At 37.8% G+C, this 12,577-nt stretch overlaps 1 protein-coding gene across 2 annotated transcripts in view; it reads left to right on the top strand.

The window, feature by feature from the left end:
* The window catches only part of SV2C (synaptic vesicle glycoprotein 2C), an 86,051-nt gene extending 83,705 nt beyond the window's left edge, over nt 1-2,346 (top strand). For both annotated transcript variants that reach the window (XM_009884250.1, XM_009884249.1), the window contains exon 12: nt 2,163-2,346. In XM_009884250.1, the coding sequence (XP_009882552.1) occupies nt 2,163-2,346 (184 nt within the window). The remainder of the gene's footprint in view (nt 1-2,162) is intronic.
* The last annotated feature ends 10,231 nt before the right edge of the window (nt 2,347-12,577 follow it).

Here is a 12,577-nt window from a genome sequence, read left to right as displayed (position 1 = left end):
TTGAATGCAACTGTCCAGCCAGTTCTTTATCCATCAAGTGGTCCATTTGTCGAATCCATGTGTCTTCAATTTAGAGACCAGGATATCATGTGGGACGGTGTCAAAAGCTTTGCACAAGTCCAGGTAGATGACATCAGTTGATCTTCCCTTGTCCACTGCCTCTGTAACCCCTTCATAGAAGGTCACCAAATTTATCAGGCATAAAAGAGGCAAACTTGTAAGAAAAGGTATATGATATACAGAGCTGACACTGGAACAGTAAGTATCAACTCTTCTGATTTTACTTCCATAATATTTTAGGCAAAGATGTTTGACTTTGATCTGAAACCATTTAATATTAACAGGAAAAAAAAAAAAAAGGTTTGGAGGTATATTAACTCATCTGTTCCATGTCTTAGTTCTTTTCTGCAAATATCCTTTTAACTGATTTAAGAATTTGACAGTCAAAATACAATTAATTCAAGTCAACACATTTCTGAATCTTGTTCAGATTCTGGAGTTGACTCTGTGGGTTAACTAGAGTTCTGCTTCTTAGAGCAAACTAGAGTGATTTAAAAGTATAGTAGAACGATCTAGACCTACCTTCACCATTCTCCTGGTGAATATGTATACCTCATATATACCAGGGCTACTATAATTCTGAAGCACAACATGTCAGATAGTCAGGGCTTGGACAGTGCTGAAACCCCGAATATCCTGGTCAACTATACTAGGCAGAAGCTTTTACCACTCTCCCGGTATAAAACTTGGATGCAGGACACCAAAGGGCCAGACTGATCAATACTATTGAGATCCAGCGGCCAGATTTGCAGAAGAGCAGAAGAGGTGAACTAGTGACACTCTGGGCTGTGGCTGTTGTTGCTTGAGGAAGAGGATCTCTTCTCCCATGACACTGTGGTTTGCTGTTATCAAAGTCAAAAAATAGTTCTGTGAACAACACTGAGAGTTTATATCCTTGCTCTTCGCTGGCAACAAGTCTGCTTACTTCCAGCTGATTCTCTGGGCTGCTCTTTAGGAGCTCCGGTAGAAGTTTCTCAAAATTATTTCCTAGGAATCCAGGCTACATCTGAGCACAAGACCTCTTCGTTTCCTTCACATGCACCTCAGTACAATAACTAGGACTCTTTGTAGTCACTCAGACCATTAACATTCCTGTTAATCCCTGCTGTTTAAACTGGAGGCTTTTTCCTTCTAATGGCAGTATTTCACACTAACAAGAAAGAAACATTTTGTTCTGAAAAGAAGTTTCTATCCTCCTGATTCTTATTATTTTATCCCAGTGAGCACAGTGTGAACTCAGCATAGTCCTCTCTTCCACTTCTAAGAGATTTGAGAAACGTTAGAGATTCTACTATCCTACAGATATTTTTGCTAGGACACTTTCGGTAGTTCAAAGTTATTCCTGCAACTGTGAGTCATACAGTCATGTCAAAACACAATTTATTAAAATGACAGCAGTTTGCATAATACATCTATTCATGGGTTACCAAACACCTAAAATATTTAATCCCGACTACTAAAATCAAAGCACTGCAATGCAAAAGCCCCTCTGAGTTGCCTGAGTCACGCTTTCTGTTGGCAATCTATTTCCTTTCCCTTTTTCTCAAAGTTTCTCGGATATCTCTTCTGCCCCAAGCAGGTTTTCTTTATGCCCTATTCTCTTTAGCTTTAAGAGACAAACGTCCATTATTATTGGGGGTCTCATTAGCCTTTTGAAAAAGCACTGATTGAACATGTATACCACCTGTAAGAAAACCGTTTCTATTCAGTACCCCAAGATGATTCTCCTTTTATTCTGGTGACTTCTTTCCCAAATCACCAAGTAGCTCTCAAAAGATTTCCCACCTCTGGTCTCCCAATCCAGCATTTTAAGTGTTAATGAATTTCCATTTGCAAGTCCTTTGTTCTACTGTAGAGGTGTAAAGTTACCTATTCAGTCATTCATTTCACATTTTGGTCCCTGAGGCAGCAGAATGAATTTGCCTCAAGAAAATGGTGTAGCAGCTGAGCTTTGATTTCGTATTATAAAGACAAGCACAGAATCCTTGTTGGCATAAATTCTGTTTAAGATATTGGGGCTATTCTGATTTATTCCCACTGAGGATTTGTCTCAAAGGCTTTACTCTCACCCTTTTTTAACTTTCTTCTGTTTTCTTTTCTAGGGCAACAGGCTTTGGCTTTTTGAATGCACTATGCAAAGCAGCAGCTGTACTTGGAAACTTAATATTCGGTTCCCTTGTTGGTATCACCAAAGCAATCCCTATTCTCCTTGCTTCTACTGTTCTAGTATGTGGAGGTCTGGTAGGACTTCGGCTTCCTGACACAAGAACCCAGGTGTTGATGTAACTGAAAAAAGCCATTTACTATTTATTTCCTTCTTCATACAACTCTCCTGACTGATGGTGCAAAGGCTTCAGATTCTCAATGCTTATTAGAGTGCTCAGATGTCAGAAATCAAACTCAAAAGTTACTTTGGAATGGCAGAGATTTAGAAACCTCTGTATGAAAGTTTTAAATTTCATTTTTGTATGCTTGCATACATTGCTATTCAAAACCACTTAACTTCGAACTGCAAAGCTACCTCTTAAAACACTTTCAGTGACATGTCCAGGAACATAAAAACCATACTGATAATTTGATATTTAAAATGCAAGCAGTCATATCATTTAAAAGTACATGCTAAATTTGGCCATGGCATTGTGAGCTTTTGTAACAGTACAGACATGCAAGTCAATTAGTAGTAGTGGTGCAGAGAGTGTTAATTTTACATATATCAATGCATGCAGCATTAATCGGGAAACTACAGACCGCATCAGTATTGAGAATACTGACCTTCTGTGGCTGTGCTTAGGTGGCAAAGACTTGTGGCAACGCCTCTTTCTTGGGAAACTTTTTTAGTTAGATTCAATTTAAAGTAAAGGTTACCAACTACATCCTATATTTGCTGAGGAGAAGGCAACAGCTACTGCAAGGAGATGAAAAGCCCTTATGGCTAAGCAGCAAAGAAAGTAACAAAATAAGCACTTTTGCTCTTTGCTGCTGATCCTCCAGAAAAATATTGTTTTCTTCTCACTTGTGGCATCTAGTGTATTTTTGCCATTTTGAAACAGTGAACTTGTCACTCTTCCAGGAGTGAATCAACACAAATATTTATGGTGTTGTAAGTATGAATAAAGGAAGAATCAGGCCAGTGAACTATATGAAAAGTAAGATGCTTTCAGAAACGTTTGTTTGGTATTTAAATTTCTAATACTTTTTCCTTTGTCACAGAATGGTTATAAAAATATGTGGCTGTAGAATGACAGCTAGTAAATTTAGTCAAGCCATAACTCCAATATATAGTGTAATGTAATTAAAACATCTCAAAAGATTTTTTTAAATGTCAAAACAAAGAAAAGCAATAATAAAAAACACCTTCATTATTTTCAGCTTATACACGTCTTTATATAACCATTTTCTCAGCTGATTTTTAATAGTTCTAGAGATATCTCACCAAACACTTTCAAATGTATCTCTGAAAGGCCATTAAGAAAGAAGCCATGCCAAGGCTGCAGGGAGTGGTAACGCCTTTATTAGACAAAGTGCAAGGATGGTGAGTAAATGGTAGTAAACATAGTTCTTCTAAGCCATATTCTGTGGATTATTCTGGATTACAGTAAAGAGTTTTTCATCAGTCCTACTGCTATGAAAATGGCTATGGGATCTCTTTAAAGTGTTAGCATTAAAAATTAAATAGAAATACATCCATAAAATTTGCAGACAAAAGGGGCAGATCCTTTGATGACAGAAACTGTCATTGCTTTCAGGGGAACTAAGAAAATTGGTATCAGCTGATGAACTATCTGCAGTTTCAAGTGTCAAAGAACTACTTTGGTGTAAAACATAAGGGAAAATGTATCATTAGTTTATCTAATTATGTCTGATAACATTTATTAGGTGGTTGAATTGTTGCCAAAGAAATTAGGCTTTCTCATAAGGTCATTGTGTAGTAGAATAGATTTTTTGTTGTTGTTGTTACTTTTTCTCTTGCTCATATATATGAACTTAGCTTGGGCAGTAATATCTATCACTGCATTCTGTGTCAGCCACCGTCTTAGATGTATTCAGAGAGTCAGTAAAAGTCCAAATAAGAAGATCATTTTTTACATTTAAATTTCACTGTTTAAGCTACTGATTCTAGAAGCTGCATTTTTCAGTTACTAACAAATGCCTGTGCTACACATTGTAGCATGAAAATATTAGCTCAAGAAGTGGTTTTCTGCTATTAACAAATGAGAAAAGTGGCTGACTTTAAAAAAGCATGAGTATGGAAAACTAGTGGGCATTTTTTTGCTCTTGATAATTTAAGTATGATATAGTGAGAAACAAAGTTTAGTAAGTGTGTTTATTTTGCAATATAAACAGTAAAGATATTTGAGATGAATATTTTATATTTAAGTCTGACTTAAACATGTCATTAAAATTTCTGTACTCTGTTAAGAAAAACGAGGAAGAATTATTTTTCACTGAGTTCGAGGTTGAAAACAAAATGCTGCCCTTGCTTTTGAATCTGTGGCTTTTGCCCACTGGTCATAGCCTTAATATTATTTCAAGTCTGTTTTCTCCAATGAGAATTATATTTGAGCCCTCTTTCTCTGTGCCATTCATTAGAAACTTGTGTCACCTCCTTGTACTTACTGCACAAATTTTGAAATCTGAAGCCTCTGTACATATTTGGAGTAAGCATCAACAGCAATGGTAAAATATCACATTGTCTTGCTATGCACTGTCCACTTAAAAGTAGTATATTTTGTCTGTCTCTGTACGTAATACTGAAGAACATCCAGATCCAACACTTCATGCCACACAATCACTGTGGAGGAAATGGGCCACAGAAAAATAAGGTTCAACTTCTGAGATCTACAGTTCAAGGCTAACTTGCTAAAATCTCATTACATGTAAAATTATGCTAATTTCAATGCTGAATCTTATTCTAAATCCTGACTACATTATAAGCATGCGATTAAGTTTGGATGAGGTGAAACAGAGCAGCAGCAGGAATTAGTAAAGACAAACAAAATTCCCAACTGCGTGGGCTTTGCATGGTCCAGGATTAGACTGAAAGTTCTAAGGTAGGAAAAGGAAAAAAGAATAGTGTGTAGGAAAGGGGAGAAAAAGAAAATGGAAAAGATGAACAAAGAAAAAACTCCGTGAACATTTCCAACATATTAACCAAAACCTAAAGCTGGAATCTCCCCATCTGGTGAGCCAGTTGCCTCAACAGATTTGAACTAGTGCACAAGCCAGTGTCAAAGCTGTTTGAACAATAAATTGTTTGGGCTTGAGTGCAGTAAAGATTTATCTCATAAGGACAAAAGAAGTAAATGCTATTTCAAGCTATAAATACTTGGTTAGATTGGTACAATCCACAGGCTGGAACAGAAATACTTAACCTATGGAGATCTGGACACCAATATTACATCATAAGCAAAAGTGATTTGGCTGGTCTTTAGTGAATCTGTCTTTTTTTGCAGCTTCCGAAGCAATCTCAGGTAATAAATGTTGGACAGTAGGAATTGCACTTCCTTTCTGTGTCTATTCGCTTATATCTCACACAAAGAGTCGCTTCATGCCCTGTTTAGATCCCTGATACACCACAGAGAACCGAACTTGATAACATTTGTGTATCAGAGTTATCAAACACATTTAATCAAAACTGCTTGTTTTTCTGTTTTCACCACTGAACGCACTGACCACTAATTGGAAACCGCTTTCAGTCTAAATTGAAGTAGGATGTAAGGTCTAGTGCTCTTCTCCTGTAAGGCTGAAAAACTCATCCCAACGATAGGAATGACAAAAAGTACAATGACCCTTGAAGACAGAGGAGAATTACAGCATTTAGAATAGTATTAACCATGATGGTCAAATACTTTAAAATTTGAAAACTGTCCACAAAAGAGAGACATGGTTTCACTTTTGGCAAAGAAATTTTATTTTCATTAATTTTACTCCTTACAAGTTGTCTGATAGTAGAGCTTGACTTAGCAGACTCTTATTTCATGAAAGCATCTTATTCGTTGTGTTTGTACATTTTAACCAGATTGGCTATATTCATGTTAGCACCTTGTTGGTTGTAAGCATGCACTACAACATTTGGCATGCATTGCACTGATTGCTGAGTACAGACTCCTAGCAAGGGAACCAGGGCTAGGTGTTCATGGTTTCTGGAGTGCTTAAAGGGATTGCTAATTAATGATAAATTGAGAGGCCTTCTTCCTCTATATTTGATGTTAGCCAGTGCCCTTCCAGAGGTGTGTACTACAAAACTTCAACACAGGTGAAAAAGTGTTAGCCCACCTTCCTGATGACTCCAGTAGTCTATTCTTTGGCCATCATAGAAGAGTGGGGCAAAGTCAGACTGCAGCCTCAAGCTCTGCTCTCTTTCTCTTCACGCCACTCCATTCATTCCATCCCAAATTGCTTTCCTTACCAGAGGACCAATCTTAAAGTAAGTCAAAACTCAATGCTCCTGCTCTCACTTGCTTCTGATTTCATAGGAACATTTAGTAAGAAAATTCGCCGCATACATTTTGCAATTTGGCCATCCCTTTTTAAACTAGGATGGAAAACAAACTCAAAAGTCCTTCAGACAATCTCACCCTTTTAAGGCAGCCAGACTCCACATTTCCCTATGTATCCAGAAGGCTGAACTAATACAAGGAGGGATCTCCTCTCAAAATGGCCCTTGTTGGGCTGCTTCTGCCGTGGGTGCAGATATGGGGGAATCTTCTTGTCTAGCTCAGCTCCATTTGGAGGAAATGCTATTCTATGTTCTTGTTTTCTTTTTCTACCACTATGGAGCCTTACCTATGTGTAAACGCTCTTGAAGCACAACTGCTGATTCCAATTCTTAGCAATGTAATACAGTCCTCAGCCCCTCATATTGACAGCCTCTGTGTGCTGGGCTTTAGCTGTCATCCCCATTGTGAGTTTTAAAACTATCTTAATTAGTCAGAGAAAGATGTTTACATCCACTTGCACCTCTTTACCTAAACAAGATGATATCATGCTAATACAACCTACAAGCCATGTTTCCTGTTTAATAACCTGGAAATGCAATTGAAATTTCAATCATAATGTTAAAAAATGAATCCTTGCACTCAGGGGGTCAAAGAGACAAGCAGTGAAAACAGAAATGCTCCACTTCGTCTGGAGTTCTGAAAGAAAACACATGTTCGGTAATCATATTCCAGAAGAAAACATGTCTGAGAGACTGCTTTTCTTCAGCATTGCCTGCTTTCTTGTTCATTAAACTCACTGTAAAATATTAGGTATTTGCCTGAATTTGTACTTTCCAATGCTGCTAGCTCAGGAAATGCAGCATGAAAAGAGAGACTTTTCCCTCCAGTTTGGAGGCGAGACAGGGATCAGGCAACGATGGGGAATTAGCAGAGACATGTTAGCCAGAAAATCTGGAACTCAGTTCAGAACCTGAATTAGGTTCACTTACCCCTATCCGGTCTACGACCAGTCCATATGCTGAAATCAGTCTCACTTGCTTTCTTCTAACGTTGATAATTTCAACCAAGTGATGCAAAATATTTTTTTTATCCATTATTGTTAACTGCATTCTTTATTATTCTTGCAGTGGTGAATACCATACTTCTTCCTGCAAAGGAAGGATCCTTTGATATTTAGTCCTCCTCTCTATATGTAAGATTATTATATAGAACTTCATCCACACTTGTGACCTTTCTTTGATGCAGTGACTTAGCATGTCAGAAACAGGAAAAAGACAAAATTGATTGATTTACTTTTCTTAATTGATAGTAGGTTGAATTATCTCCAAAGATGCTGGTCTGTAATGTGTAGCTGTGCTTTCTAGCCCTTGGAGTACATGCTGCCTAATTAAAAATTAATAAAGCAGTAATTATTGGCAGTCTCCTCCCACAACATACACACAAGCCACATTTATTAGGACCAAAATACTTCCAAAAAAGATGGGCAAAAATGCAGGTGCAATTGCTTTCTGAGGTAAATAATCCTCCCTGTTTGAGAAAGGTTTAGAACAGATTACTCACTTCTGACTACACAGCCTAATAACCAAGGACTGAAGGTTACTTAACAAGAAAGGTATTTGGATGAGGATGACCTGACACAAAAGTATTGTCCTTTCCACCCAGGGTACTCATGAATATACATTTTAATGCCACATAACCAAGAAGATTTGTAGAGGTCTTGCCCCTACTCTGGCCATCAACACTTCTGAGCTGTAGCCAGACACATCAGTCTGCAAGTGAGAGAGAGAAATTGCTGGCAGGCTGGCTTTCATCACCCTCTCCACAGCCAGCTACCCAAGCTCATTTCTCTTGGATCCTAACGATGTACTTTTTTGCCCAGCCTCCTACTTTCTGATTTTGGACGTCTACCACCTGCCACTCAGTTTTCACCAGTAATCCTGAGCAAGCAAGCTGAAGCTACTTGCTGCTAGTGGACAGCACTCATAACTCATTGCAAGCACAGTATTCCACAAAAGTCCCATGTCTTATGTGTTCCAGTTTCATCTGTTGTCTGGAGTTGTCACCTAGCATTTCTCTCTGATAATACCACATGTTTTCTAATCTATAGTACGTGTCTTCTACCCTGTTAATGTCTGCCTTGTAAATATATGCCTGTTCCCCACTGGCTATGTGATAAAAGTCATTTGTGAATCTCATGTAGGCCTGTCTTACCCAGTTAAAGGTTTACCCTTCAAAAGAAGAGGGTCAGGAAAAAATAATGAAATGGAATCAAATTAAATGCAAACCATGAAGATGAAGATTTCAAGGCCTAGGGTTCAATCACTTCCATTTTTGTCGGCTGTTTTCCTCAATTCCTAGTCTACAGCTATATAATGTTATATATTCTAAAGAAATATAACACAGAGGTGAATACATACTCAGACAGATGTGTGGGTGAGTATACGCGCATATATCCACACAAATCTCCCTGTAACACAGGCAGATATAAGACTTACAAACCATATTCGCATCTCATTCTCAATGATACTAGGTATTACTTTCTGTATTATGCATTATGCTTTGAATACAAATAACATCCTGCTCCGTTCCTAGTGCAGAACCCTTTACTTATTCATGTGCAAAATTCTCGGGACGCCAAGATTCATCTTAGCTAGTCATTAGCTTTTGATCATTGGAAGGGAACTCCTGAAACAGTCTGAAAAATGAGCTCTGACTTAGCTGCAGCCTTCCCCCTCCTGCCACACTGTGCCAAGCAGCAAAACAGCACATCCTGCAAAGGCACTGGTGGTGTTCCAGTGACTAGGAGACACAGTGCTCTCAGACACATAAAATTCTAAAAGCTATGAATTTTGTCTCATTCAACTAGAAGTCCTTCAAAATGTTCCATGTGGATCTCAACGTCCTAACTTCTGTGTACCATATATGAAAATGTCTGTGTCCTCCTGTGTTGTCTGTTTTTCATTGTTTTTGCATACATAGCTGCTGCCGTCCTAGTAATGTGGCTAAACAATTGCTTGCTGCTGCAGTTATCAGCAATCTTTGACCAGCCTGAAACAGAGCCATTGCCAGGGTGTCTTTCAGTTAATGATTAACATCCGCAAAGATCTTCTACAGAAATTAGTGCTGTATAAAGTAATGGTGACTATAGTTTGAGCAGATCTGGGGTGAAAATCTAGCACACAGATGCACACAGAACAGTGAGGGTGGAGAGAGCTCTTTCAAAAGCTCTGGCATCTGCTACATTTCACTTTCCCTCTTTGCAGGACAGCCACCCTTTCCAGTGTGCTTCCTCTGGTAGGGAACATGCTCACATGCTACAGGACTAAGTCAGCAGAAGAAAAGGGTGCATACCTTCCACAGGACTTAACAACACATATTTGCTATAGGAGAGCCAACTCTATACTGAGATTAAAACAAACAAACAAACAAACCCAAGCAGCCTGCAATTCTTTTTTCCCCTCATGTATTCTGTGAGTTGATAAACTGAAGACCAGTCTATACCAAACCTTTGGGAGGAGACTATGAAAGGGTAGCAATGCTCATGTAATATACTTTTGGAAAGCAGTGGGTCTTTCCGAAAGGAAAACATATTCACTGAAGGAGACTGTAGCATATGGTTTCTAATTGTGATCATGAATAAGACAGTTTAAAGTAGAGAATTTCTGTTCAGGTTCAAAGTAGCAGTATATAATACTACCTTCTATTTGAAAGTTTTTAAAAATAGATTAAAACCAGTAGTTTAGAAGGAAAAAGAGAATATTAAAATTTGGAGGGCTATCTTACAAAACACAACCTCCTGTCATCTTTTTTGGCCAAACCTTACAGCTCTTTCCTGTGTCTTCCTGCCACAGATCCCTTCTGATATGGTGATTGATTTCATTTGTTCTTCACTAGTGAAATGAAAGTTTTTACTGACATTTGCAACAAAAATGGAAGCAGGCATGAAATTAGTGCTGTAGGAAAGCTAGCTCATTTATAAAGAGTTAAAAAAATGCACCAAGCTGCTAGTGACTGCATTTATTGTCTTCCTAGTGGTTTAGGACCCTACAAAGTGTTACATGAAACTAGTATTGTGTGTGTAAACTGATCCCCGTTTAAATCAATGAACTAATTTGCAGGATCAGGAGCTTAGCTTTCTCTTTCAAAAAAATTAAATACGTGATTGTGTATACTCTCATGCTGGAATTGCTGTTGTAAAAGAAATGTGTTCATTTAGCCCTTACTTTTAACATTAATAATTTTAGCCCATCTTTTTCCTATGAATGTTACATTTCCCAAACAGTAAAAGGACTTTTAATAGCATGCCATGCTGCAAGTCTAATGAATCAACTGATAGCTTATTTTAGCCATTTGCTATGAAGTATTGTATTAAAAATCCCAATTAAAACTTTTTTAAAAATTGCTGTATTACCCTCAGCTGCATAACATTGTGCCAACCAAACTGTATCTCATACTTGGCCTCAAATACATGTGACAACGTACTATACATAATTAGAATTTTTTTTAAGTGGGCAGTTTCCTTTACGGTGTAATGGCATATGTGCAGAAGTCAGGCATCAAGGATGAGGTACTGAAAGTAGAGCTCTTTGCCTTCAGTGTAATTTATCGGCATTGTCAGGTTACTGATTTTCTTAAAAACTTGTTTGCATTTTCTAATGCTGAGCAACAGAAGGAAAACATGTATTCTTTGCTAGTTTTTTTGTGAGCTATATTCTGCTCCTGGTTTCTCCTACTAAACTTCCACTCAAATTGCCAATTGGTCTGAGCCAACCAGGAGTACAATTTTTCAAGTTGTCTTTAGTGTACAAAAGCACAGGTGTGTTAGTGTGCATAAGAAAATCATAACCATTTCTGACAGTCTCCATTTCTTAATGTGAGGAAACATGTACATATTGTATATACAGTAATGAGCTACTTTGAAGTCAAATTCCCATTTATACATGTTTACTTCCAGATCTGCTAATCTGCAACAAGATCTTGGCAATGGTCCTGACCTCTCTGTTTCTTTCTTTGTTTGTTTTCTTTACTGCTGTGTGTGATCTCCTGTAAAGCAGGTTACAGTCATCACTATTGTATATATGTGTTTGCATGTGCGTGCCTTGATAAATTCTCTCTTTTGGAGTTCTGAATTTTTCATTTCAAGTCCAACTGGTACAACTGTGAACTCATCTTTCCAGTATGCTCCTTTGTGTCAGATTGCCAACTTCCAAAATGTTTGACCAAGTGTTTTGATTAAGTCCCCTGAGGAAAGCTGTCTGTATACTTGTGAAAGGGCATGCTCTGTGTAGGATGACTGTGTACAGTATAAATCTATGAAATGTGGAAGTGTTTATAAATTTATCTGCCAAATATTTATCATCCATGTAACAAATGCAAAGTTATTTAGTGTACATCAGATTAATAAAGGAGCATTTTTTGCTCCACTATATTCAAATAAAGATTTGTTGTCTGCAATGAATACACATCAGGTGTGATGATAGCCAGAACATCATTCTCCACAACTTACAAAATACTGAAAACAGTTGTTTTACCTTAATTTGTTCTTTTACAAAGGCTCTCTGTGTATTTCATCTTTAGTGCCTGTAATAGTGGTTTAGCACATATTAAAAGAAAACATGGAACAAGTTAATAAAGTTAAACAAATGTAGACGACCATAAAAAAGCACAGAGTTAAAGTTGCTGTGGTTGCAAGAGACAAAGTTCTTTAGTTAACCATTTGGGATTCATATTTTTATGGTACATAATTGCACAAAATAGACATCTGGCCTTTCACTACATAACTGCACTGCAGGGGTATGTTATCACCCAAAGCATCTAATCTAACTCTGTGTGAAAAGCGTACTGCTGCAAGGTATGATGACCCATGCATCTGAAAGGCCAACTGGAATTTATACAATAAACTATGGTTCCACCAACAACCCAAGCCAAAAAGCTGAAGCAGCACTGCAACAACATTAGTTCTTCGTTGCATTTGTGCACTAAGGGCCTCCGAAAAGCTTCAACAGATTAAATGTGGTAGCTTTAAAATGACAAAAAACTGCTGACTTAGTTATATTCTACCATCTCCATGGCTGGAT

The sequence above is a fragment of the Charadrius vociferus genome, unplaced genomic scaffold (genome assembly GCF_000708025.1).
Source record: "Charadrius vociferus isolate BGI_N301 unplaced genomic scaffold, ASM70802v2 scaffold183, whole genome shotgun sequence".
Lineage (NCBI taxonomy): Eukaryota > Metazoa > Chordata > Aves > Charadriiformes > Charadriidae > Charadrius > Charadrius vociferus.
The sequence above is the reverse complement of the archived record's forward strand: the minus strand, read 5'-3'. Positions and strand labels throughout refer to the sequence as shown.